Source organism: Rosa chinensis, chromosome 7 (assembly GCF_002994745.2).
Source record: "Rosa chinensis cultivar Old Blush chromosome 7, RchiOBHm-V2, whole genome shotgun sequence".
Taxonomy (NCBI): domain Eukaryota; kingdom Viridiplantae; phylum Streptophyta; class Magnoliopsida; order Rosales; family Rosaceae; genus Rosa; species Rosa chinensis.
The window spans coordinates 10,329,497-10,357,349 of record NC_037094.1 but is presented as its reverse complement, the minus strand read 5'-3'; the positions used below and the strand labels follow the sequence as shown (position 1 = coordinate 10,357,349).

General features: G+C 39.5%; 4 protein-coding genes, 1 long non-coding RNA gene and 1 pseudogene across 12 annotated transcripts; 3 read left to right on the top strand and 3 right to left on the bottom strand.

Moving 5' to 3' along the window:
* The first annotated feature begins 1,855 nt into the window (after positions 1–1,855).
* Positions 1,856–7,015, top strand: LOC112176270 (probable Ufm1-specific protease). Its single transcript, XM_024314112.2, has 13 exons — positions 1,856–2,113; positions 2,213–2,569; positions 2,887–3,152; positions 3,301–3,388; positions 3,501–3,676; positions 4,209–4,299; positions 4,775–4,888; positions 4,973–5,020; positions 5,123–5,199; positions 5,528–5,616; positions 6,143–6,254; positions 6,339–6,441; positions 6,559–7,015. Exons 1-13 carry the CDS (start codon positions 1,936–1,938, stop codon positions 6,786–6,788), a joined length of 1,929 nt encoding a protein of 642 aa, XP_024169880.1. The 5' UTR covers positions 1,856–1,935; the 3' UTR covers positions 6,789–7,015.
* A 194-nt stretch (positions 7,016–7,209) lies between these two features.
* Positions 7,210–8,633, bottom strand: LOC112176271 (CD2 antigen cytoplasmic tail-binding protein 2). Its single transcript, XM_024314113.2, has one exon. The coding sequence runs from the start codon at positions 8,577–8,579 to the stop codon at positions 7,419–7,421; it is 1,161 nt and encodes a 386-aa protein (XP_024169881.1). The 5' UTR covers positions 8,580–8,633; the 3' UTR covers positions 7,210–7,418.
* LOC112176268 (pentatricopeptide repeat-containing protein At5g50280, chloroplastic) lies at positions 8,494–12,175 on the top strand. Its single transcript, XM_024314108.2, has 3 exons — positions 8,494–9,670; positions 10,037–11,569; positions 11,840–12,175. Exons 1-2 carry the CDS (start codon positions 8,844–8,846, stop codon positions 11,355–11,357), a joined length of 2,148 nt encoding a protein of 715 aa, XP_024169876.1. The 5' UTR covers positions 8,494–8,843; the 3' UTR covers positions 11,358–11,569; positions 11,840–12,175.
* Positions 12,176–12,823: 648 nt separating this feature from the next.
* Positions 12,824–16,501, top strand: LOC112176269 (MA3 DOMAIN-CONTAINING TRANSLATION REGULATORY FACTOR 1). Of its 2 annotated transcripts, none has more exons than XM_024314110.2 (4): positions 12,824–13,099; positions 13,596–13,815; positions 14,212–14,306; positions 14,519–16,501. In XM_024314110.2, the coding sequence occupies exons 2-4, from the start codon at positions 13,596–13,598 to the stop codon at positions 16,316–16,318; spliced, it is 2,115 nt and encodes a 704-aa protein (XP_024169878.1). In that variant the 5' UTR covers positions 12,824–13,099; the 3' UTR covers positions 16,319–16,501. The 2 variants fall into 2 exon arrangements, with proteins under 2 accessions (XP_024169878.1, XP_024169879.1); XM_024314111.2 differs by having other exon boundaries at positions 13,591–13,815.
* A 579-nt stretch (positions 16,502–17,080) lies between these two features.
* On the bottom strand, positions 17,081–22,492 carry LOC112176272. Of its 7 annotated transcripts, none has more exons than XR_002926880.2 (10): positions 22,373–22,484; positions 21,505–21,864; positions 20,649–20,826; positions 20,393–20,479; positions 20,183–20,297; positions 19,494–19,601; positions 18,459–18,693; positions 17,831–17,926; positions 17,576–17,699; positions 17,081–17,486 (listed from the first exon to the last, which is right to left on the bottom strand). It is a non-coding gene; the product is annotated as an uncharacterized LOC112176272 (long non-coding RNA). The 7 variants fall into 7 exon arrangements; XR_005803079.1 differs by having other exon boundaries at positions 17,576–17,926; positions 21,505–21,594; positions 21,701–21,864; XR_005803081.1 differs by having other exon boundaries at positions 17,576–17,926; positions 22,368–22,492.
* Positions 22,493–24,595: 2,103 nt separating this feature from the next.
* On the bottom strand, positions 24,596–26,056 carry LOC112177384 (annotated as a pseudogene).
* Between the last annotated feature and the right edge of the window lie 1,797 nt (positions 26,057–27,853).

Sequence of the window (27,853 nt, the reverse complement as noted above, 5' to 3'; positions counted from 1 at the left end):
TGGGTTCATGATATCCGCCAGCATCTCAAGGTCGATGGAATCTTGGATACGATTCTCGAGTCTAGCCATGACATGCTAACTGTTGAGCAAGCTCAAGCTTTGGAAGCAAATAGAGCAGCCTTAGAGGCAAATCAGGCGAAAGCCATCATCCTAATGACTCATCATATGGATGATTCGCTCCAGTACCAGTGTATGAATGAAGAAAACCCCAGAAGGCTGTGGGTCTCACTCGAAGATAGATTTGGCAAGGTCCGTGACTCCCTGCTTCTTGACTTAGAAGTGAGATGACATAGCCTCCGCTTCTGTGATTTCAAGTCAGTTCTTGACTACAACTCGGAAGCACCTCACATTAAATCCTTAATGGAATTCTATGGTAAAGAGATCACAAATGCGATGTTGATTGAGAAGACTCTCTCTACTTTCCCGTCTCTGCATTGATGGTTGGTAAGAACTATCGAATCGATGTTATTGCAAGACGAATCACAAGGTTTCATGAGCTCATTGGAGCTATGAATGTCACTGAAAAACATGACAACATCCTTGTGAAGAACTATAATTCGAGATCCGTGGGAATAGAGCATATTCCGGAATCCAATTATATTCGCGCCCCAAAGAGAGGGCGCCAAGAGCGAAACCCTAATCTTAGGAATACATTTGGACGTTCTGGTCCATATAATCGCTCTACTTGGGAAGGTAATCGCCAAAATAGGCGAACACGGAACCGAAGAGGTAAACGTGGAAAGAGAGAGGGATGCAACGCCCGCTACTAGAATTTTGCTCTTAGACATCACAACAATTACATTGGTGAGGAATTCACTCTATGTAAAAAAATGTCATTAACATTGATTCCTCAAATTTCGATTTGTATGTATATAACTGACATCATTTTTTACTGTTGACTGATGTCTATATTTTGATTCCAAAATGTTTGAAAATGCGGAAAGACTAAGTTAAAAATTTCGTATAGGTGGGGAACAAAATTTTCGCACTTACTTCACTCACTCTCTCTCGCCCTTCCCGAAACGCTCTCACTCTCTTCCTTACCCTCCTCCTCCTCCTCTCTCTCTGTCTCATCTCGGAGGTGCAACCTGGTATTGACTCGTCGGAGGAAGGCGAAGAAGATGGTGGCTACGGTGAGCCCACTCCGGTGGTTGGAGATCGTGACGGAGGAGAGAGTCCTCTAGATCCATTTTCTCTCTCCTCCAAATATTCCTATGGGTGTGGATAATTACATGAGAAGTTATTATACAAAATGTGGAGAAAATTGCTGCAAATATTTTGTTTTTGATTTATAATTTTTTTTGTTAAATTATTTTTCTTTTATTTGTGAATTGACCATTTTGTTTTTCTCAAATATTTTTTAATATTTTGGTAAAAAAATTCAGTTTTGGAAAGCAAGCTCTATTTTCTTAATAATAGTACTAGCAGGGCTCACCCACTATGTGTGTGGAGAGAAGTTAAATGTAGTGGAAAAATTTTCCGTACAACTACCACATTTTCTGCTTTTAATTTTTTTTTTCTATCTTACAATTTATCATATTATCCTTATTGATTAATTATATTTAATAGTTTTTTAATATATAAATGTTAAATTAGTAAAAAAATTTAATTTTGGAGAGTAAGCACTATTATCTTAATAATAGTATAGATGATTAATTATATTTAATATATAAAGGTTAAATTAATAAAAAATTCCAGTTTTAGATAATAAGGTCTTTTCTCTTAATAATAGTATAGATATACACTATTTTTGAAAAACAATATTCGCACGCCTACTACATTTAACAGTTCATTCTCAACCAAAAAAAAAAAAAAGAACTGTCCAAACTATGTTTGGGCCCATAACCCCTCTAACTGGTTCCGGACCACAGCGGTGGAATCGCGAAGACGGGCAGCTCTACTGGCTGAAGCTCTCACAGTTCAAAAAAAAAAAAAATGGAGAAGGCAAGCGTTCGAGTTCTATGTCCTAAGCTTTTCCTCTACAAGAACGAACCAGCTGGCCTCCAATGGCTGATCGGATCCCCATTCTTCCCGCCACTCACCGTCGTCTCCACACTAAAATGCATCCACACCGATTCCTCCTCCTCATCTCCAGACTACACCAGAGAATCAGGTACCGTTTTTTTTTTCTTTCTTCGAGAATTCGAAACAAAATTTCAATTACTTCAGTCTCTTCATGTCAAATTTTTGATTAGCTTCGTAATCTGAGCAGAAGAGCTTCGGACGTTACTGTTAAAAGGATTTCACGTCATCGGAGCTTTAGTTGTGGCCAATTCCGACGAAGAGAAGCACGCCGGCGAGGCCATTGCTGCGGCGAGAAGGTTACGAAAGCTTGTGTGTGGTGGAAGTGAGAAATTGGATGAGCAGGAAGTAATTGGAGCTGTTGCAGAGTTTAAAGGTGGAGGCATTCGGTTTTTCGTGTCGAAATCGGAGAGTTCTAGGAGCTTTGAGTGTGTTGATGTGGTGTATGAAGATGATCCTGAGAAGTTTGTTTGGGAGAGGGGTTGTTTGATTCGATGTGAGCTTCCTTTGAAGCTGCCGATTTACTATCCAGTAAACAAGCCTTCTGGTAAGTTGTTTACATTATGCAATTTGCTAATTTTCATTGAAAGTTTGATTACTATGGCTTTTTCGGATGGTTAGTATGTTTAAGAGGTAGATGCACAGAGTTTATTTGTACAGTTAATTTAATTGATGAACAATATGCTGGAAAGTTGAGGCTTTTTCGAGTGTTAGCCAACGAAACTATGATCTGGAACTCGTTTTGTTCATTTCTACTTTCATATTTGCAATTTGGCACTGTTCACTCTTATTTTTAGATGCATGGATCACTGTGATGCATCAGAACTTATCTGAATGTTCAATTCTCGTTTATGATTATATCAGATTCCGAACGGATCTTGCAGCGTGCAATTGAAGCAGTTGTTGCCAAGTTCATAGACCCAAAGGCTGCATTCCTGGTAGAAACTCTGAGCAAAACTTCATCTGAAGTACCTCAGCCTGTCATCATTCGTGGTGGAGATTTGGATTTTGACATGGATCTCTCAAATGTCAAACTTTTGGGTGAAAGCGGCCATGATTCTGATGCTAAGTTGCCATGTTCTCATTTTTGTTTGGAGAGTAAAAAAGGCTCCTGCGAGTATTCTGCTGAGGTAAGAGAAGTGTAAGAGATTCGCTGGGGCATGTACTTAGCTTATACATGTACTTAGCTTATATTAGATCTTTGGAATTCATTTTTGTCTTCTTTTACCATAGAAGTTGATATTGAAATCCAATTTTTGAAAACTTTTTCCTGCTTAGCATGCAGATAGAATCCAAGTAAATATTCTGCTGAATAGTTCAGAGAAATCTCAAAAATCTACTGCACCTGTAGCAGAATATTTTCCAGGTATTGATTACAATCATGATTAAATGGTTGTATATATATTCTTCTAAAATGAAGCTTTCATTGTGGAAGTTTACCTCTACTATGTTAATGAAATCTAAATGTATGGTTTCAGCTCTGGAAGAAGTTAGAATTTTGGTTGTAGATTTCAAGCTAGAAGTGCTCTGTTACGCAGCCAAAGGTCTCCCACTGGTGCATGCAGTTTCAAAGTTAGTCATCCCAGGGTTAGTTGATCAGTTAAATAGCGTAGGAAAGACTGTCCTGCCCAACCTCTTAGAGCAACGTCCTCAGGTAAGGGAAATCCGTCTGATATGATATTGGATGTTATCTCGATATTATAACCATGTGCATGCTGCCTGATATTGTGAATCTGTGATACATAAGGATATTCTGTGGCCTAATTGTAAAACACAAAAACCCCTTAGCATTCACACTTTGTAGTTCAGGTTTACCTCAACATTTTCCATTGAATGCCTCTTTTTCCTTACCCCTTCCATATACATCCAAAGAACTGCTGTTATTGGCATTAACATATATTACCCTTCTCACCAGTGCTAAAGCTTATTCATTTCATTACGGGACTAGCACATATGTGCTCACATTAGAATGCCTCAACCTAGAAACTCTATGTAGGACCTCCCCTGAGTATCTTATGCCAATTCAAAGAAATGTTAAATAAAAAAGCTTGTAAACTGATTCATGATTATCTGGACAATCAAACATAATGTCAAATAAGGTTATTGTTACTCCAACTACTGTTTTTATATTTCTCTAGATCTCTTATTGAAATTCTTCAAGTAACTACTTTGTTTTGTGTTTGCAGCTACATCCCTATCACTTTAATCCTCCTGGTTTTCTGCATCCGATTACTGTTATTTATGAACTCAACTATGGCGAAACAGAGATGAAGCAGGGTAGGCAGTTGTAATTAACCTTTTTTTTTTTTGGCATAATTTCTTTATTGAAAAGGAACTTCATATATCTGAAATGCTAGAATAATTTGAAGTTGCTCCTCTCCTGATGTCTTCATTGCATTTGTGTCGGGTTTCTAGACCCCTATGCGAATAGTTTGATTATAATTCTGTAACTAAACTTTATTTGGGGAGCGAGATTTGAATTAGAGATTTATAGAAAAGCAAGAATATGGGCTAGTGTGAGTAGGAAACAATAAATATCTATTCTAGTTCCTGCTTCTTTCCTTCAACTAATATCTGTGCTAACCTGATTCCCAAAATGTTTGACCTTATTGCTGAATTGAAAGGTGAATCCTTTTCACTGTTAAGGTTATTATTTTTAACTTTGAATTTCAGAGAGGGAGCTTGTGCTAAATAATTTTGGAAAATCATGTTAGGATTAGTCCATTTTTAATCTTCTCTTTGCTTTCTGCAGTTGAAGTTAGGAAATCCCTACACTTAAGGCTGGGTTTACCTTGTGATCGTCCGCTTTTAAGAATTGCTAATGCTCTGGATTTCTCTGGCGTAAGGAGCGACCCAACACGAAAAGGTAACTACATTGGTTCATGTCTTTCGTTCCTGAAAGAAAATTTTCTTTCCTGGTAGTAAACTATGTGGGCCCATGTCTTATCAGGTACTACTTTGCTTAAAGATGTACACATTGGGATTCCAAGCAGTGGAGGTTGGTGGATGCTCCTGTTTTCTTCTTTTTAATATCTTTTAAATTGCTTTTCCCGCTTTCTCTTAGTGGAATTATAGTTGCAACCATCTTGGCTTAATGCAGTTTCAGGGGGCAGTGTGTCTCTGGTGCAAGGCTCTTATGAGTACTACCATTATCTACAAGATGGATTTAATGACTCGGTAATGAACAATCTCATTTACCACAAGTTAAGCGGCTACTTATTTTGAACTTCGTAATAAGCTGTCAAACAAGTTATTTCTATGATTCCATCCCTCTTCTGATGAAATTAAAATTTAGTTTCCCTCATTGGATTCTGGCGCCTTCTTGTTCGAATGGTGAAGTATCTCTAGAAGACCATCTCTTTGCATGATTTCATTTAATTTCTACTTATGTTTATGTCAACTTCTCTGTTTTCTCATGGAGAGTTGTGAGATATAAGTGTGTGTTTCTATAGATGATTATTTGCAGCTGCAGTTCTCTTAAGTGTCATTTTCTTTCATTTTCTAGGGCTGGGGTTGTGCTTACCGTTCTCTTCAAACGATCATTTCATGGTTCAGACTTCAACACTATACATCTATAGATGTTCCCTTGCATAGGTATGAGATGCGGGTCTTTAAAATTTATTCTAGTGTTTGGTTTTAAATTATTTGGTTCTTTTTTTGAATCCCTTCTCCTCAGATATTATTAGATATTCAATATCCTCATGACTCAGTTACCCTGTTTTCAAAGTTTGGTTTTGTAAATAGTTGAGGTTATTACAGTTTTGAATCTGTTACTTGCTGTTTTGTGGATCCAAGAAGACATTCACAATGTTATAAGATCCTTGTTTGACCTGTCAACGTCTTTATTATTTGGTTCTTTTTTTTGAATCCCTTCTCAGATATTATTAGATATTCAATATCCTCGTGACTCAGTTACCCTGTTTTCAAAGTTTGGTTTTGTAAATAGTTGAGGTTATTACAGTTTTGAATCTGTTACTTGCTGTTTTGTGGATCCAAGAAGACATTCACAATGTTACAAAGATCCTTGTTTGACCTGTCAACGTCTTTGTTCTTACTCTTCCATTTTTTGGTGCAATTATCAATGTTATACGATCTAATCTAACAAGCAAGTTGATTTTAGGGAAATACAACAGTCACTTGTAGAGATTGGCGATAAGGATCCTTCTTTCATTGGGTCACGCGAATGGATTGGTGCCATTGAGTTGAGCTTTGTTCTGGACAAGCTTTTGGGAGTAAGTATGATCAATGAGGTTTACTGATAATTTCTGAAGTCAAATGCACACAAGTTTAAAACGATCAATTTTGATATTGAACAGGTTAGTTGCAAAGTCATGAATTTTAGATCTGGAGCTGAGCTTCCCGAAAAATGTCGAGAGCTGGCTTTGCACTTTGAGAATCAAGGAACACCTATTATGATTGGTATGGAATATAATTCCTCTTTTCCGATGAATTTGGCACTTTCTTACAGATTTTCTCAAAAGCTTTAAAGAAACAACAAAAGTGAAAGAGTTATAATAGTTTGATTTGTGACTGCAGGTGGTGGAGTTCTTGCATATACCCTCTTGGGAGTTGATTACAATGACGCAAGCGGAGACTGTGCATTTCTTATACTTGATCCTCACTATACAGGCAACGATGAACACAAGAAAATAGTAAACGGTGGATGGTGTGGGTGGAAAAAGGCTGTTGATAGCAAGGGAAAGAGTTTCTTTTTGCATGATAAGTTCTACAATCTTCTGCTTCCACAGAGGCCTGATATGGTTTGAACTGCAAAATATCTTCAGAATCACACAGCTGTACCAGGAATGACTTTCAACAAATTTGAAGGCAGTTTATAGCTAGTTACGAACTTTAGGTTAAGTGAATGTATTCAGTGCCAGTATATTGGTATTCATTCTGTAATTTGGACCGTGATTACAGCTGGGTACTTGTTCATCGCCATAGTTTTACTGATGCTTATCTTTTGGGTCCAAATAAATGAGTCTTTACCCCACCCCACAGGTTTACACACAGGATTTGCTTTGCTATTGGTTACCTAAAATGGCTTTAGAGGGAGGATGGAGAAGATAGGTTGTAAGTTGTAACTGCATGGCAAAGGACCCAACTGTGAGTCTGTGAGATGTAGATGGGCAATTGATCATCAATGGACATTTTCATCTCAAAATTAAACTTCAATAATGCCAATAGTACCAGAGAAATAATATTTAGAACATTAATCATTGTTAATGGAAATCTGAGACCTGTTAAGGAGTGATTTTAACTAGAAGACAACACTATGATCAAGGCTACAGAGATGCTCTAATGTCATTTGAAAATAGAACTGACATCAGTATTGAACTCATTACAAACTTTGCACAAAACTCATGAAGCATTAAGTATCTACGGCTGGTCCCTTCTCAATTCACAGCAGCGGCGGCAGCCTCAGGTGCCTGGTGTGCAACTTCATCATATGCCCCAGTCTCCTCATTGTACGAGTACCACAACCCCGAAGCAGCTGAGCAATACAACCCTGTAGTTGGATCATAATAGTACCCCAAGCTGTGGCTATAATAGTACCCAGAAGCATCATCAAACACATAATCATTCCCCAATCCTCCACCATTATTCTCCAAACCGGGCGCAGCAGCATTCGCCACAACTGCAGGCTCATCATCATCCCCAAACATATCGAATGCATCATCATCAGCCACACCACCACCGCCACCACCACCAATGGATGCAATCGAATTCGACGTCCCAGCATCAGTTTCGAGCTCCTCCAATATCGACTTCCCTCCCCCCATTCTCGCCTTAGCCAAACTCTCATACCCCTGCGCCTCCCTCTCGAAAACCTCCTTCTCCTCATCATACACATTATTCTCCCCATTCTTCATCATCAACACCATAGCATCCTCAGTCAACTGATCAAACACCGCCTTCGTCTCAGCCGACATCTTCTCCTTCTTGTTCCCCTTCAGCCTCCTCAGAGCCTGCAAAACAGTCTCCTCCGGCTCCAGCACATCCGCAATCCGCCTCTTGATCTTCCCAATCTCATCGGAACTCAAATCCTGACCAACTTCATCATCACCTTCACCTTCACCCCCACCACCGTTTTTCTCAGCGAATTTCTTCGTCGTTTCTGGATCAACAGCTTTGGTGATGCTATCAAGCCAAGCATCCTTCACTTGATTCTTCTCCACATACTCCACAAAATTCCCATCCGCATCAAAATAGCCTTCTTCTCTCTCCTTCTCCAAGTTAAACGGCTCAAACTGAACGCCGTCCTCGACGAAGTTCTCGTAGTCCAGTCCCCGGTAACTGACCTCCGCGGCGGAGGCGTCGTCGTCCTTGCAGAGCTCGGAGATTTGGCTGCTGCGGCGCTTCGCGCGCTCTTTCGCAGCGAGGCTAGCGTCCGTCTGCGGCGTCGGACCGATCGCATCGCCACCGCCACCGACTCTGGCTTGTTCGTCTTCCGGCTTCACCTTCTTCCCCTTCGGAAATCTAACCTTCTTCGCCGGCGGAGGCTTTCCGGCCATGTCGTCGTCTTCGAAGGAGCGTTTCAGATTGGAGCGTGACATTGAAATTCAAAGCAGCTGAGATTTTGTTTCAGATTGAGAGACGACTAGGGTTCATCGTAATTTTCTTCCTATTTTCCTATTTATATCTAATTGTTTTAATCCTTCACGACAAGGTTTGGGTTTCTCCGTTATCCAAAGCCCAATCCACAACTTCTAGGCCCAAATCTAAGCAGTCCATTTTTTCACAACCGAAACGCACCGTTTTGAAGGACTACTACTACTCGTACTCATAGTAGCGGCAAAGTTATCCAAAAACCAAAGACCATGGCTCTTCTACGCCAACAGCTCCGCCCTCCTCTGCCGCTTCCCTTAATTCACAGTCACACTTCAACCCACCATTTCCCAAAGCCCTGCCTCTTTGTGCTCTCCAAAACCCTAAGACGTTTCTCTCTCTACTCAGCTCCTCCTACTCCCACTTCCAGCTCCTCACCCTCCATTTTCCTTCCATTTCTCCAAGACGAAGAAGAAGCAGAAGAAGAAGAAGAGGACCATGAAGTTGAAGATGAAGCTGAAGAAGAAGAGGACCCAGATGACCCAATTGTCAGATTCTTCAAGTCTCGGACTTCAACCCAAGACCCACAACGAGAAGGCAAGCTGTCTCTGCAGAAGAACCGCCGCTCTTCTTGGCACTTGGCTGACGATTTAGACCATTCCGCAAGCGATTCCGGCGTCAACCCAGTGCTGGAAGCACAAAAACAACAACTGGGTCCGGATTCCGATTCTAATCCATTATCAGATGGAATTGTTGGACAGATTTTGCAGAAAGCTAGGAACTTGCCGCAGAATATGACACTGGGAGAGGAACTGGGAGGTTTTGAAGGGAAGGTTGGGGAGAAGGAGTGTGTGGAGGTTTTGGAGTTGATGGGTGAGGAAGGATTGCTATTGGGTTGCTTGTATTTCTTTGAGTGGATGGGTTTGCAGGAGCCTTCTCTGGTTACTCCTAGGGCTTGTTCAGTTTTGTTTCCTATTTTGGGGAGAGCTGGAATGGGAGAAAAGCTGGTGGTTCTGTTTAACAACTTACCAGCCAAGAAGGAGTTCAGGGATGTGCATGTTTATAATGCTGCAATTTCTGGCCTCATGTGCTCTAAAAGGTATGGCATTCCCATACTGTACTCTAGTTTGCTTTTCAGTAGTTTCCGATGTTTTGTTTTTGCTCAATTTATAGTGATATCTAGTAATTGTAGGGTATGAGTAAACTCAGTAACTTAAGCATGGTAGTGTTGTTATATAATGAATTACTGAAGTCTGGATCATCAGCTTTGTGTATGTCTAAGTAAATCCAAAGCAATGTTACTTGCGTAATGTAAACTTGTGTTCATATTACCTGTTTACTGTTAGCTGGAAGAAACAACATGTTGGCAAACCTGTAGCTACTGATGCAACTCGGATAGGCAATGCTTGCAAATGGTAAGGCAACTTGCTAGAATTCATTGCTGATACGTACTGACTCATTTCAGGTATGAAGATGCTTGGAAGGTATATGAGACGATGGAAGCAAATAATACCCTTCCGGATCATGTGACGTGTTCGATAATGATTACTATCATGAGGAAAATTGGTCGCAGTGCAAAAGATGCATGGGACTTCTTTGAAAAAATGAACAGGAAAGGTGTCAATTGGAGTCAGGAAGTTTTGGGTGCTCTTATAAAATCGTTCTGTGATGAGGGGCTGAAGAGTGAAGCCCTTATCATTCAAATTGAAATGGAGAAGAAAGGGATCTCATCAAACGCCATTGTGTATAATACTTTAATGAACGCGTTTTGTAATTCTAACCAAGTTGAAGAAGCTGAAGGTCTTTTTGCTGAGATGAAATCAAAGGGGATTAAACCCACATCTCCCACCTTTAATATTCTGATGGATGCATACAGTAGAAGAATGCAGCCTGAGATTGTTGAGAAGCTTTTGGTAGAAATGCAGGATGTGGGATTGGAGCCAAATGTCAAATCCTATACATGTCTTGTTAGTGCGTATGGGAGGCAGAAGAATATGAGTGACATGGCTGCAGATGCATTTCTGAGGATGAAGAAAGTTGGTATTAGTCCCACTTCACATTCGTATACAGCTCTTATCCATGCATATTCAGTCGGTGGCTGGCATGAGAAAGCTTACATCGCATTTGAGAACATGCAAAGGGAAGGATTAAAACCCTCCATAGAAACATATACTGCTTTGCTGGATGCATTTAGGCGTGCTGGCGACACTGAGATGTTGATGAGAATTTGGAAATTGATGATTAAAGAGAAGGTTCAAGGGACTAAGGTGACATTCAACACTCTTCTTGATGGATTTGCCAAGCAAGGTCATTATCTTGAAGCAAGAGATGTGGTTTCTGAATTTGGCAATATCGGTTTGCAGCCAACAGTGATGACATATAATATGCTGATGAATGCATATGCACGTGGAGGGCAACACTCAAAGTTGCCACAGCTGTTGAAAGAGATGGAAGTTCTCAATTTGAAACCTGACTCTGTAACTTACTCAACTATGATCTATGCCTACATCCGCGTGCGTGATTTCTCAAGAGCATTTTTCTATCACAAGAAGATGGTAAAAAGTGGTCAAGTGCCAGATGCCAGGTCTTATGAGAAGCTTAGGGCAATTTTGGATGTAAAACTTGCAAGAAAGAACAAGAAGGATAAGAGTGCTATTCTGGGTATAATTAATAGCAAGATGGGTATGTTGAAAATTAAGAAGAAGGGAAAGAAAGATGAGTTCTGGAAGAACAAGAAGAAGCGTTATGTGAGAGCAGATAATGCAGTTAACAATACCAACAACTAAATTCTGGCTTGAGACCTATCTCCAGCTCATCATTTTCTGGCCTTCAAACTTTCAGAATGTTTACGAGATAGATGTTGCATTTCAGGACAGAGTCTGTAGTCTGATTTTATTGTGGTGAAAGTCTGTAGTCTGAACAAATTTTGTATGATTCTTTGCCAGAACAAGAATAATGGCTACAGCTGATGCATGCCAGTCTCCATTGAAGCAACTAGGTAAGCTTGCATCTGTTCGTATGTTGTTGTAAAATGAATTTTTCTTTTGCTTCCTCAGTCCCTTACGATAACCATCACTCGTTAAGTAAAAATATTATGGTTAGCAAGTCTTGTTGCTGGAGTGTGTAGCTAGATATATGAGCTTCTTGGTTTTGCATTTTTGAGAACTTTGTCACAATTTCAACCAATCTTTTCCACTCTGTGTAGCTTTGAGTCAGCTGTCTGGCAATGGATAAGTTCGCTTACATATTTTCTTGTTCTTCCTGGCAGGTGATTTCTACTCCAACACCACCTCTTTGCTTGGGTTGGCTGATAAATCCCGACCTCTTCAGAATCTTCAAGAGGATAAAATGACCAACGTAGACCCTGTGGCTGGTAATCTGTAACACCAACCAGACACCATCATTCCAAAACTAGGAAATGCTTGGGAATTCATCTTTGTCTGCTTGTTCAAGGAGACTTTCCTGCGCATTTATATCTGATGAATGCTTTATAGAGTGTCATAATTGGAGGCGCAGGATGTACACACTATTCATCATTCTTACCCAAAGGCTTGTTAACCCTGTTATAGTTTTCAGTTTAATGAAAGTTCAGCCTTCTCCTTTAGCCTGTCAGATTGAATGATGAAAATCATTGGCTAAAAATCATGGCCAAAGCTAAAGCAAGTTCATTCCATACTCCTTACCTTGCTTACTATTACTGTGAGATTATACGCGGTGTTTGCCACACAGCTGACCCAACTACCCATATTTGTTGGGTTTTCTCAAGTATATGAGTGAAATATGATGATGTAATTACCCGGGTGAATTTCTTTTGTCATTGCCTTATTTGGGATATTTGTGTTCGGAACCATATAATAATTTTCCATCAATTGATGCCTCTACACCAATTCTTTGCCACTCACATTACATGATTCCCCAATACAGTAAACCATCAATAATAGTAATTATGCCATAGACATTAATTAATCACTTCAATGCTTCAACCTAGATAGAGATTAAAGATTCCTTTAACAAAAATCTCTTTTGGATTTGTTTTTGGATCGAGTGAGGACATAAGGACAAAAGAGGGGTGATTTGGTAAAACCGTCAATCGCAAAACCCTAAACCGGCTAGAGCGGAACCGGGTGGCAGCAAAATAGAGGGGAGAGGGTCCTGGCTTTAGCGTCAATGCCACGTGGACCCAAAACCACCACCGATGACGTGTCACCCAGTAACCGTAGCCTCCCTATAAAAACCTTTCCCTCAATTTCATTCTCATCCATTTCATCTCTCTCTCTCTCTCTCTTAAACCGATTGAGACACTCACACAGATTCGGATCCATCCCAACCGGACCTTTCCGCCTGATCTATTCCGATCGATTCGCCGCCGTTATTCTCGTCGCTGCTACTCTTCGGCGCCGCTGGACTTCCCGGAGCTCCGATTTGGATAGCCAAATCACTCTCCTGTCTTGGCTCGAGATCCGGGCCAAGCACAGAAGAAACGGATTCTGGTTTCGGATTCAGCATTCTTCGATTCTCACCGATATAGGTACACTTTCTCTGTGCTTGTTTGGTTACGTTTCTTGTAGTATTAGCTGTTTGCTTGCGCAGAAAATAGTGATTCAAAACGATGCGTTTGGTCTCTCATTGTGGAAATATGACTACATGTGCTTCGCTCCGATGGTTCTGTTATGTATCGCTTTCGTTTCGTGTAGTTTTTTAGTAGCCAAACAGCTTGTAGTGGATTCGCTTTGTAGTAAATATTAGGAGGTTTATTTCTCATCAGCTGTATTCTTTTTTGGACTTTTGATTAACGGAGGAGCAGTGGAGAGTTGGAATGGTTAATTTTCTGAATTGAAAGTAATTTTTCTTGTGCTAATATGATATTAGAGCATATATAAGCGAAAACTAATGCCTTGATTAGCTTTATTATTATTATTATTATTATTATTTTTCACTGATTGAATAGTTGCTTAGCTGTTTGAGATGCACTTCGGGATTTAAGAGTGTAGTATAACTTATTATGTGATTTTCTTTTAGCGTAGATGGCATCGAGTGAGGGATTTTTGACGAATGAGCAGAGGGAAACATTAAAAGTTGCCTGCCAAAATGTGGAGGTTCTGTCATCGTCGCCAAAGTCCCCTACATCTTTCCTGTCTGAACATCATGTTAAAGCCCCTGCTGGTGGTAAGGCTCCAACAGCTGGGATAGCTGTGAGGCATGTGCGTCGGACACACTCAGGGAAGCTTGTGCGGGTTAAAAAGGGTAAGTTCAGTGGCACTTGTTTGAATGGTGTTGAATTTAAACTACCTTGGGCAATTTTGAAAGGATTGGTATTTTATACTAGATGGCTTTTGATTGAAGATTATTTTGCATGCAATGTTGTGTTGTGTTTTGCTTAGCACTGCTTTTACCATGTCTCTTAAGATTATTGTCTCCAATTGATATTGTCCTATGGACCTATGTTTGAACATTGATTTCTATGCAATCATGGTTACCTACATATGTCCTGGGACTGCTTTAGCCATTCTACTATACTATAGTCCTCCACCTGCTCTTAAGAAATTCTGTTGCAGATAAATCAAATTTATTGTTTTAGTCAAATGATTGTTGCGTTCTATCTTTCTTGGGATTAATCTCTCTTTTCTCTGTATGATGTAGAAGGAGGAGGTGGCAAGGGCACATGGGGAAAGCTGCTTGATACTGATGGTGAATCCCATATTGATCGTAATGACCCTAACTATGACAGTGGGGAGGTACTATTTTTTTATGACACTATTTCCCTGCAATTTTTTATTTACTATTCTGATTGGGTAGTGGAAATTTCTTGTTTTCATTATCTTCCTTGTTACCAGGACGCACTCTTTTGTGTGTTTTTATATGTGTTTTGATTTTATATTATATTAGGTCTTTAGTATTATGCCACCTCTTATTATGTAATAATCTACGGCTCCCGTTGTCTCAATAGGAACCATACCAACTTGTTGGGGCAACTGTAGCGGATCCGTTGGATGAATACAAGAAAACTGTCGCTTCCATCATTGAGGAATACTTCAGCACTGATGATGTGGGACAGGCAGCATCTGACCTCAGAGAACTAAGCTCAAGTCAGTATCATCCTTACTTCATTAAGCGCCTTGTTTCCATGGCAATGGACAGGCATGATAAGGAGAAAGAGATGGCCTCAGTTTTGCTCTCAGCTTTGTATGCTGATGTCATCAGCCCTGCACAGATTCAAGATGGATTTTATATACTTCTTGATTCTGCTGATGACCTTGCAGTGGACATACTGGATGCAGTAGACATTCTTGCCTTGTTTCTTGCTCGTGCAGTGGTTGATGACATCCTTCCTCCGGCCTTCCTAACAAGGGCAAAGAAAGCACTCCCTGAATCGTCCAAGGGAGTTCAGGTAATTCAGACTGCAGAGAAGAGCTATCTTTCAGCTCCACACCATGCAGAACTTGTGGAGAGGAGGTGGGGCGGTAGTACTCACATAACTGTTGAAGAGGTGAAGAAAAAGATTTCTGATTTGTTGAGAGAATATGTGGAAAGTGGAGACACTCTTGAGGCCTGTAGGTGCATTAGGGAGTTGGGAGTTTCGTTCTATCATCATGAGGTTGTGAAAAGAGCTTTGATTATTGGCATGGAGACTCGGACAACTGAACCACTAATAACGAAGCTATTAAAGGAGGCAGCTGAGGAAGGCATTATTAGTTCCAGTCAGATGGCAAAGGGCTTTTCTCGTTTGGCAGAGAGCCTCGATGACCTTTCTCTTGACATTCCATCAGCAAAAACCTTGTTCCAGTCACTGGTCCCCAAGGCAATATCTGAAGGTTGGCTTGATGATTCATTTGTGGAATCCTTAGGTGAGGACGGTGAGGTGCAAGATGGAGATGAAAGGGTGAGGCAGTACAAGAAAGAGATTGTGTCCATAATTCACGAATACTTTCTCTCGGATGATATTCCCGAGCTCATTCAAAGCCTTGAAGATCTTGCGGTACCTGAGTATAATCCCATATTCTTGAAGAAGCTGATCACACTTGCAATGGATAGAAAGAACCGTGAAAAGGAAATGGCATCTGTTCTGCTTTCTGCCCTTCATATTGAGATCTTCTCAACTGAGGACATAGTTAATGGATTTGTCTTGCTTCTGGAATCTGCAGAGGACACAGAATTGGACATCTTGGATGCTTCAAATGAGCTTGCTCTCTTTCTGGCCAGGGCTGTGATTGATGATGTGTTGGCTCCGCTGAATTTGGAAGAAATTGGCAGCAGGTTGCCACCGAATTGCAGCGCAACTGAGACTGTGCGAATGGCTCAGTCACTGGTTTCTGCTCGTCATGCTGGTGAGAGGCTCCTGAGATGTTGGGGAGGTGGGACTGGCTGGATTGTGGAGGATGCAAAGGACAAGATCACAAAGCTCTTAGAGGAGTATGAAAGTGGGGGTGTCGTGGCTGAAGCCTGCCAGTGCATTCGTGATATCGGAATGCCTTTCTTTAACCATGAGGTGGTGAAGAAGGCGCTGGTTATGGCAATGGAGAAGAAGAATGACAGTATGCTGGATCTGCTTCAGGAGTGCTTCAGCGAAGGACTCATCACAATCAACCAGCTGACCAAAGGCTTCACCCGGATCAAGGAAGGGCTAGATGACTTGGCTCTCGACATTCCAAATGCAAGGGAGAAGTTCAGCTTCTACGTGGAGCACGCACAGGAGAAGGGTTGGCTTTTGCCGACCTTTGGTTCATCTGCCGCGGATGGTTCTCACTGACCATAGGCTGCAAACTCTTGAGGAGAACATGTATTTTCAATTGCTTCTCTCATGTATGTTGTTGCCCATCTATATTTGTACTGTTTAAATGTTGCTCTTGCACACCCTTAAAAAGGTGGATCAATAGTTATTATGGGTATGGGATATTTAGATTGATTTTATTCTGATGCTTCCTTTTTCTTAGTGGTAGTGGTACAATCTGATCGATTTATAGCATGATCCCCATCTCATGAAAATCTTGGTTATTTTTGTTTTGCTTTTGTACTCTCCGTCTCGGGTAAAATACTGAAGCGTGTTGCTGTGGGGGTAGTGAATGCTGCTGTTTTTATTCTAAACTGCTACTCTCTTTTTTCTGGTTGAACAATCGTGAATGCTTATGTTTTCTCCATTCCCGCGCCCCCAACCTAGAGCCTCCATTCCCCATATGGGGAGATTTTCAAATAACGAATGTCCTCTCCCCGCTCCCTCCAAATTTATTGTCCTTCCTTAGTTTCTTTGGGAGCACGCACATTTTTTTTGTTTTTTTTGTTATTTTCCGCTTTGGTGATTTGATATGTTCTTGTATATGCCCAAATGACATTTTTTTTTTGGTAGCTCGTAATATAATTACAGAACCCCCTGTTGGTTTTTTTTTTTCTTTAAATCAATCATTCATAATTAGTTGGCACAAAATTAGTGGCATGCTAAGATTAGGGCATAAGGCTCTTTGAAAGTTGGTGATCCAAAGAAAATAGAGAGTTATAAGAAACTACTTTACTTCTGGTCATATAAGATAGTTATAAATCCTACATAAATTTATCAATTATTCATTGAAATTCTACATTAATCAAGAATTGCCTGTTCTTCCAATGAATCATAAAGAGTGATGTTCTCCTTCATGGCCTCGGCCAAGTCAAAATCCTTATCAAATGTGCAATCTCCCCTGAGAACGGCTAGATTAATTATACTCTAATCAAACGAGATATGAGTCACTTAAGATGCTCATTTGAGTCACTGTCCTAGCTCTTAACATGGTATAGTAAATGATTTGGTCATGAGGTGATTTGCCCTCAATCTACATGCCGCAAATTTGAGTAATAGCGCAAGGACTAGGCGTAAAGCTGCATAAACTGTATATCCGAAAATAGAATGATCATTTGAGTAATCATTTCTTTCGTGCAGAACTTTCCTGCATATATTTCATATAATAAATAAATTTTCATCTGATACTGTAGTTAGGGTAAAGTGGTATAACTCTGCAAATGAAATATTACTCACAGATAAATATATGTCACAGCAACAGAGCTGAAGCCAAACCAGAAAAATCTAAATACAAGTCTTGAGATAGCCATGCCTCCGGCTGTGGTATAAGCCCCAAACATGACCAACACATCCAAACTACCTGCACATCATCCAATGCATTAAAGCAAAACCAGAATTGAGTTTTTGCGACTTCATTTCAAGTAACTTGCAACTAGCAGTCCAAAGACTATGGAACACAGAAAAAAAAACAAAAATAATAAAAGAGTTTACAAAGTTCATGATAGCAAATGCTGGCCCAATCCCGAGTATACTTTTCAACGCAACCGAATTGATCTTCCCATCATTAAAGGCAATAACAAAAGAGATCTACATGTCAAAAACATCAAGACGAATTGAGCCGTCACCGTGAAAGTTTTAGATTTTTATCATCTAAAGAAGGATACAGAATAAAGAATGGAGAGATCATAGAGAAGTAGGATTATAATATTTATTTTTGAGAAACAATAAGATTGAAATTCGTAGGTATGAGGGTCAAATTTATTTTATTTTCAAGAAGAAACAATGATTTTATTTATTAAAAGTTTAAAACCTAGGCTAAAAACCATAAGAGACAAAGGTAAGAAACTGTAGTGGACGAGGTCATCTATCCCTTTAAAGTTTCAAATGACTCTTAGTCCACTGCACTAGTTTCATACTCTGTGCGAAAATACTCGCAAGACTTTTTTACGACAAAAAGGAAGATTGAACCCCTGACCTAGCTTGATCCTAACCCAATCCCCCACCCTCCCTAACCACTTGAGCAAACAAAAAATCTGAACTTTCAAATCCAAGAAACACTTTAGATGGATAAAAAATACAATGTGTATTAATTCTGCGAGAAATGATCAAAACAACTAACCCTTTTCCTCTTTTAAGGCTTCAGCAAAAAAGCTGAATCCCTCCTCATAGGTCAGCTCAACTAAACAAGCAGGTGATCTGCATATTCCACAGATGCTTCACACACCAAAAAGAAGGAATCACATTGTTCATCCATAATTGAATGACAAGCAAACAAAGCAAAAGTATTCATTGAAGTCGTCATAATTCCGCCATGCTGAATGTGCAGCTTTCCCATTATTGTTTCTAGCAGCTTCCTACATATGCAAGGTTAAAGAAAAGCAGAATTTATTCTCAAGATCAAATGGAGTACACATCAGGTAGACTATGCGACAAGATAGCTTTCTCAAAAATGAAAGAAGCATCAGAAAGAAGCCACCATATTAGTAATGCCCACAAAGCAACCACCTTTACTCCCTTTCCCACATTGGAGTATATATCAGCCAGACTATGCGACTATGTGACTACTTAACAATAAGAAGTGATACCATAATGCCGAAAATACCACCCATGTGTTCAACATTTCAGATCTATACTGCACAAATAGACACTCCTAATATTTCCAGCAATGTTCAACAGCAAAGGACCACAGAAGTTGAGATATTGAATTGTTACCTTGATGACTTGAAGGGCAATCTAAAAAAGTAAGACTTACTTTCTTGTTTCTTCTTTTTCTTTTATTTATTTTGGGTGAAAATGAAAATCATGCTGATTTGATCAGGAAGCCATAAATTCATATAATCTCCAGAACCAGTCAACTTAAGATAACCAAGGTGTAGTAGAATCTTATGCAATGACACCACTATGATCTCCAGAATTGCACCATAAAAAAAATATAAATAAACAAAGCAAGATCTAGTAAGCTTTTATCACACCTTTTCAGAGAAGTGATATCTTGTTCAAGATGTAAAATAAAAAAGTAAAAGACCAAACAATACCACTGAGAAGGCATCCAAGAAAGTTGGCACACTTGAAAATTTAGTTTATACTAGGACAGAAAGTACAACTAGATGCATAAAATGTGCAAACACTAAAAATAAAATGGAGATACACTGACCGCTGCCAATGTTTCATATATAGGATAAACAATCTGCTTGAGAAAGGACACAGAATCATTTTCTATTGTGCTGCTAGCAGCTGGAATAGCATCTAACTCCTTCACCATCTGCAGAACCATCAGTGTTAAATCTCATGAGTAATGATATGAAAAGTTTGAATATATGTACTGCTAATATCTCTCAGAAAATTCTCTACACAATAAAAAAATACAAACAATTGACAGTAAAGAAGCAACAGTATCATGATGCATATCCAGCAATTTCCCACTTGCTGTAAAAAAATCTAAACAAATCATGTAGATATCATCCTCAACAGCGAAATGTTGTTAAATATTGACAAAATAGAGTTTTCTAAGAGTACCATCTTCAGTGCAAAGATCATTCCACTATAACTTGCAAAATTACTTTGGATATAAACCAAAAATCCTATATTTAAATTTCTTCAATGTTGCAGACAAATGATTTTGTGATGAAGTTGGATTTATGATCCCAGGCATTTGTTAGTATAGAAGAACAATAAAAAATTACAAGGAGCTAGTTTGCAGTAAGCTCAGTTCAGTCTCCATAACAGAAAATGTTAATGAGGCTATTTAGCAGACAAATAAATAACCAGATATTTAAAGCTACTATGAAAGAACTGAACAGATCAAACTGCAAGCAAAGTTAACTAGAAATGTCAGAGCCTTACATGGTCAAACATGTAGCAAATGCATTCAGGAAGAAAGTGGACATTTGCAGCCTCACCCCATATCAGAAAGTACAATGACACCAGAAAAACTTTATGTCCCGATTAATTGCTTGTGCTGTGGAAATACATATCAATTAGCAGGGTGCAAAGGCATTTAGGCATCAATTAATTTAGGAAATCGTTAGGTTACTGAAATGACATATTCCATACAAGCCAGATCCGCAGGTATTTGCACCATTTGATCTAATTATCCAGGACTTTCAGAAATACCTCATAGATTGCCTTCTCGTCTATTTTCTGAGAATGCAAAAATATATAGCGTATCAGTGAGCTTCATAGCTAGAATTTCCTTGTCTATGCCAAGGAGTGCATGATGAAACCATGCAAAGAAAGAATAATGAGCCACATCTTAAAATCACATACATGATGTTACAAGACAAAAGAGAGAATAACAAGCACAACTCACACAGACAGCTCAATATGCATGGGAATCCAGCCATTGCAGAGCCTAGAGACTGTTGACCCCATCTGGGAGAGGCTATCTCCCCCTTCAAACCTGGGACCTTCAGGTTGCAATGAAGCAACCTACCAAAGTGCCAAGCTTACACTTCAGACCATTGTATGGTCTGCAAAGGATTAAGCATCTACAACACAAATAGTTGAACCACTTGTTCAATGATATTTTCCTTCATATATGCTTTTATTTTGGTAGCTATCAAAAATGCTTGATATTAAATTTTCAAATTTCTAGAAGCACAACAAGAAATCTAACAGGTTAATTTTTACTCAAAGACAACAAAGCAAAACAACTTGAATTTTATCAACATTAACTTCAATAAAAATAGCAAGGTAACATGCTTCAGAAACTCAACAAGTTAATAATGCTTCATGGTTTGAAATGACCTTTTTTTATAAGAAAAGAATACAAAGACCTTGAAAGAGCTACTCTGCTTTAGCTAAATAAAATTTAAAAAGAAAAACAGCAAAGACAGCACTAGAACCAAACTAAAACATTACTTTCTTTAGAAATAATTATGTCATAAGCAATATAGAACAAGTGGTAAACGCCTTGTAGGCGGAAAATTTTTCACTTGGCCTCTTGATTAAATTTTTTTTTTTTTCCTTTTCTTTCGCAGAAATATAACATTTTCAGACAATGAACAAATGCAACTTCATAATTGTGCTTCTATGGTAGAAAGGTCCATTGCAAAAATTTAGATACAAATCAAATAGGAAGATGAATCAGCATATAAAATAGGAATAATAGTTTCCATTCACATGAACAGGAGGAGGACAACTAGTTAGGCCAATGAAGCACTCACTGGATCAGCCTAAGCAGGTATACCAAGGCGAGATTGTGCATTTGCAATTGTAAGGACAAAATTCTTTCTCTGGTTCCTTACATTGTCTTTCTGAAGATTATATATTACAGATACATAAGAACAGAACTTGACATTGAAATTCTGTGCATAGTAGAACTTCAAGAAATTTACTAAAGCAGCAAAATGATGGTCATACCCTCCAAAGTTAGCAGTAAAAGTCCCAGATTCACGCATTCTCTGCTCCTCCCTCTGGATATCCTCCGGGCGATGTCGTCACTTGTAGCGCCAGTAAAATTCCCAGAGGTGCTCAATATCACGATTGCGATCTATTTGACCCCCATCCCTTCTCGCAAGTTTTTGCTGAAATAAAAAGTCACATGCAGACAGCTAAATTAATCTTAGAGTTGAAGGACACAAACTGAAGATACTATAGAAAAATCCTATGTTTGAGCAATCTTAAATCACAGAGTTGTCATAGCACAAGTGAAACCAACAAGAATTACGAAGTAGTGTTATTCAAAAAGCATCTGACACTAATCTGAGATTAGATGATACCTTAATTACAGACATCAAACCAGTCTTAAACTGAAGAACTCTTGTGCATACATCAACATTATCAATCCCAATCCCAATTTAGGAAGCTCAAATTGATTAAGTTACTGAACGTGGCCGAGTAATTGTATCACTAAAATGCAAAAGAATTGGGATATTTTTTCAAGCTCAATTAAGCTCAGCTCAGATTTTTACAAGTAAACAGCACAAAGTACATTTGCAAATCCAGACTAAGTAAACAATTGCACAGGCCCCTAAATTCAATACATCACCATCAACTTGCACAAAACTCATAAGAATGAAGAAAAAACCTTACGAATTCTGGAGACGTTTGCATCCTCGATCGGCTTGAATTGCATCGGCAGCCTGCAAGATCAAATCCATTTTTTTGCAGGTGAGCGTGCGCCTTACGAAAACTACCCGTCCGTATTTAAACGAGAAAGAAAGCCTTAAAGTTAAACCCCCTTTCATTTCTTTTTGAAAATTTACCATCTTAGATTTGGCGAAAATTGTCCATTTACATTAAAATTAAAAATTATTATTAACACCAAAAATTATTTTTTTAAGTTAACATTTATGATCTTCCACCTACATATTAGCATACACATAATTTTTTTTTAAAATAAATTACACTATTATCTCAATAAGGAAAAAAAGTTAATAATTAACGGCTTGATGTTTTCATTCACCAATCCGGTTATGGTTTAATTTTTCTTCTTATTTGGAAAATATAATGTAATTCAATAAAAGTGCGGAATATGTGGATTAATAGGTATAAGGAGCAAGGCCATATATTTCCACTCTAAAAGAAAGTAATAATAATACAATATAAAATGACTATACTTCCCGTCATGTGTCTTGCCTCACATTTGAAATGAAAAAATTACATATAATGAACAGAGTGTAAATTGCACTTTCTATCAAGGTCAAGAAGCAAATTTCTAGTATTGCAAATTTAGGTTGTGTTTGTTACATGTGATTGGACATCCTTATGTAGTCTAATCTCAGTTATCCCATGTTTGGCAGCAATGAGGACTATTTTTAATGAAACTCCACAATCCCAACAGTAGCCCCAACACCTTCGACCACAAACCCACCAAAATCAATGGGATTGTGCAAGACTCCTTCTACTCTTCGCAGAGGAGCTCTCTATGGTGGCCAAGGCTCTCTCCGAGTCGCATTTCTTGAAGTCGGCGAGAGTGTTGATCAGCATCTCCGGTGCTCCGGCCGACACGACTTTCTTACGCATTTGCTTCACCAAGCACAACACGAACAAGGCTTTGATTCCGATTTTCAAAGCCCGCGGATGAGCGATTGGGTTCTGGAGAATTTCGATCACACCCCGGCCAGGAGGTTCTAGATCAATACATCGCTGTCGGACTCTACGAGGGGGAAAATTACCATAAGCATGAGCGCCTCGCTGTTCAGTTCTGGTCGGGTCGACGAGTCGTTTCGGCGTCGGAATTTGAACCACGCCGAAAGAGCGGTTGGCGACGTACCACTCCTGAATGAGCCGGCGGAGAGTGTGGTTGGGGATGAGGGTGAAGTCGGCAAGTTGGGTTCGGGTGACTGGGCAGGTGGTGTTGCTGGGGGCGACCCAGGACTCGATGTTGGGTCCACGGCGGCTACTTGGAGTTGGAGGCCATCGTTCGGGGTGGTGCTGGTCTGCTCCTTAGTCCTTGTCAGCACCAAACATGAGTCATGTACTAATCTAGCTTAAGCCAAGTTATGGTAGTCCTGGACTCCTATAGAAATTAAGGTTGGGCATCAGAGTCCTATGAAATAAACACAACCTTAGAGTGCAAATTTGGCCAATTGTGCATTTTTCTTTAGATCCATTATGTTGGTACAGTTTAGCCATCTCCAATCGTCAATGTCTAAAATAGACCATGGTTAAATTTTTAAAGTCTTCGAAATATATTATTAATCTAAATAGTAAGGTCCATAATTTCTTCAACTCTAATAATATGATGTCTATAATTATATACTCTAATACAAATCATCCATGTGAGCCAACTGTTAGTCTTCATGGTCTAAACCAAGGTCTATAATTAGGACCAACTAATAGACTTTAGACTCCCATATTTAATTTTTGAAATAGACCCACCTCTTATAGAAGATAAATTTTGGAAATCAAAAGTTTATAATTTAGACTATAAACTCAACATTGGAGAAGACTTTAAGGTAGTGATTAGATATGCAGCCTGAGAGATAGAGAAGAATACAAAAGCAAAACAACAACCACCAATGAAGGTGGGAATGTGTGATCATGCAAACCTCAATCCCAGGTTTTACCACTAAGAAAAGAAAACATCAGAATAAAACAAATTTAAAATTCCCTTGCCCAAAGAAACAAATTATTAGCCCTCTTAAAAGTGCATGAAAAACCATTTAAACATTAGGTAGGCAACAACATACATGAGGGAAGCAATTTGACTGAACACCTTGTGCCAGCACAGAGAAACATCAACAACAAATGAAGAAAAGGTAGGCAAGAACCATCTAAAATTCTAAATATCCCATACCATAGTAATATAAATCCACCTTTTTTAACAGTGCAAACAACAAATTAAACAGTACAAAACATGGGCAACAGCATATATGAGAGAAGCAATTGAAAATACATTTGCAGCCTATGGTCAGTGAGAACAATCCGCAGCAGAGATGAACCAAGAGTAGGCAAGACCCAACCCTTCTCCTGTGCGTGCTCCACATAGAAGCTGAATTTCTCACTTGTAGTTGGAATGTCGGGAGCCAAGTCATCTAGCTTGTCCTTAATCCGGCTAAAGCCTTTTGTCATCTGGTTGACTGTTAATCAGTCCTTCGCTGAAGCACTCCTGAAGCAGATCCAGCATAGTGCCATTCTTCTCCATGGCCAAAACCAGTGCCTTCTTCACCACCTCGTGATTGAAGAAAGGCATTCCAATATCACGAATGCACTGGCAGGCTTCAGCCACGACACCCCCACTCTCATACCAATCTAAGAGCTTTGTAATCTTGTCCTTCGTATCCTCCACAGCCCAGCCAGTCCCAACTCACCAACAATTCAAAAGCCTGTCACCAGCATGACGCGCAGAAACCAGTGACTGAGCCATTCGCAGTCACAGTTGCACTGCAATTCGGTGGCAACCTGCTGCCAATTTCTTCCAACTTCAGCGGAGACAATACATCATCAACCACAGCCCGGGCCAGATAGGGAGCACTCATTTGAAGCATCCAAGATGCCCAATTCTGAATCCTCGGCATATTCCAGAAGCAAGACAAATCCATTAACTATATGTCCTCAGTCGAGAAGATCTCAATATGAAGGGAAGAAAGTAGAACGGAAGCCATTTCCTTTTCACGGTTCTTTCCATCCATTGCAAGTATGACCAGCTTCTTCACAAAAATGGGATTATGCTCGGGTACCGCAAGATCTTTAAGGCTTTGAATGAGCACAGGAATATCATCCGAGAAAAAGTATTCCTGAATTATGGACTTGTACTGCCTCGCATATTCACCAGCATGATGCACAGAAACCAGTGACTGAGCCATTTGCACAGTCTCAGTTGAGCTACAATTTGGTGGCAACCTGCTGCCAATTTCTTCCAAATTCAGCGGAGCCAACACATCATCAATCACGGCCCTGGCCAGAAAGAAAGCAAGCTCATTTGAAGCATCCAAGATGTCCAATTCTGTATCCTGTGCAGATTCTAGAAGCAAGACAAATCCATTAACTATGTCCTCAGTCGAGAAGATCTCAATATGAAGTGCAGAAAGCAGAACAGATGCCATTTCCTTTCCAAGGTTCCTTCATTCTACTGCAAGTGTGATTAGTTTCTTCAAAAATATGGGATTATACTCAGGTACCGCAAGATCTTCAAGGCTTTGAATAAGCTTGAGAATACCATCCGAGAGTAAGTATTTGTGTATAATGGACACAATCTCATTCTGGTACTGCCTCAGCTTTTCATCTACATCTGATACCTTAACAGCTTCAAGTTGAACCTCACCACCATGTGCACCAGGAGGTATTTCTCCTATTGAGACAACAGGATACCTACTTAGTGGTGCACATGGTGGTGAGGTTCAACTTGAACCTGTTAAGGGTGCATAGGGTAATGAGGGCGAACATGGAAATCAGGGCGCGCCACATGGTAAAACAAGGAAGTCGTGTCAATCAAAACACAAAAAAGTAATACAGAAAATGGTGTTAAAAAAAAAAGGTACCTCTCCACTGTGATGGTTAGGGTCATTACGATCAATATGGGATTCACAATGAAAATAGCCCTGATTTCCATGTTTGCCCTCATTACCCTATGCACCCTGATTTCCCAGTTTGTAACCAAAACAAAAAGAAGATGATACCGAAGTTTCAGTGGACACTTGTTGCTCCTACTATTGTCTCCAGAAGAACAGTGATTGTTACCTTTCTTTTTATATTTCCTTGGTGTTAGATTTTCTGATCTTTGGAAGATTTTCTGATATTTCATTGTTCAATTGCAATGGACATCTTCTACATTGTTTCACTTCCGAATTCCCAAATGGATCCCGGTTCCGTCCGTTCTACCAATTCTGGTACTGTTCGCACTCGGAGTCGCACTCGTGATCCGATAGCTTCTCGCTGGCCAGGACTGTTACAATTACTCGCGCCGTCTGAAACTCTCAATTTCCCTGGATTTGTTTTAGGGTAAACCCTAATTTTGTTTTTTCTTTTATGTTTTTAGGAAGTTACACCGGCGTTTCTTTTATGTTTTTAGGGAGTTACACCCGGTGAAGATGATAGGCAAACAGGGACTTTTTTTTTTGGTTACAAACAGGGAAATCAGGGTGCAGGGTAATAAGGGGATATCATCTTCACCGGGGATATCATCTTCACCGGGTGTAACTCCCTAAAAACAGAAAAGAAACACCGGTGTAACTCCCTAAAAACATAAAAGAAAAAACAAAATTAGGGTTTACCCTAAAACAAATCCAGGAAAATTGAGAGTTTCAGACGGCGCGAGTAATTGTAACAATCCTGGCCAGCGAGAAGCTATCGGATCACGAGTGCGACTCCGATCACGAGTGCGACTCCGAGTGCGAGCGGCACAAGAATTGGTAGAACGAACGGAACCAGGATCCATTTGAGAATTCGGAAGTGAAACAATGTAGAAGAAAATGTGAGTGTGGGTATTTAATTGGAAGCAGATTCGTACCACCCGCCCGGTCCGATCATAAAAAGATCAGACCGAAAAGAAAAGAAAAATCAATAAACCAGAATACACATATTGCTATTAATATGAAGAAAATAATAATAATAATCTCTCCGAAAGATGATGACTCACCGGTTCTACTTCTCCTCATGTTCCCTTTCATCGGTGCTAAAAAGGCCATATGGATAAGTGAAAATTCACATCTTTCCGAGAGATTTAGGGCTTGTCCGGTAACGTTTTTAAAAATGATTTTTCAAAAACCAATTTTGAAAATAAAAAAGAGAAAACAAGATTGGATTTTTGAGATCCAAAAATGTGTCCGGTAGCTTATTCCGAAAACAATTTTCAAAAACGAGAGAAGATGGCGACTAGAGATGAGAGAGAGACCTGAGAAGAAGAGTGTGACGTGAGAATATGGAAGAAGAGAGCACGTTCTTTTTTTTCTTTGTTTTGGAAAATATATCTCCGTGTTTTCTAAAATATGAGAATGAAAAGGTGAAAACGTCTATTTGTCGTTTTCTTGTTTTACGAGTAAATTAAAAAATTATTTTCAAAAATTATTTTCTACATTTTTGAAAACAGACCAACGAACGCATTTTCAAGCCATTTTTATTTTATAAAAT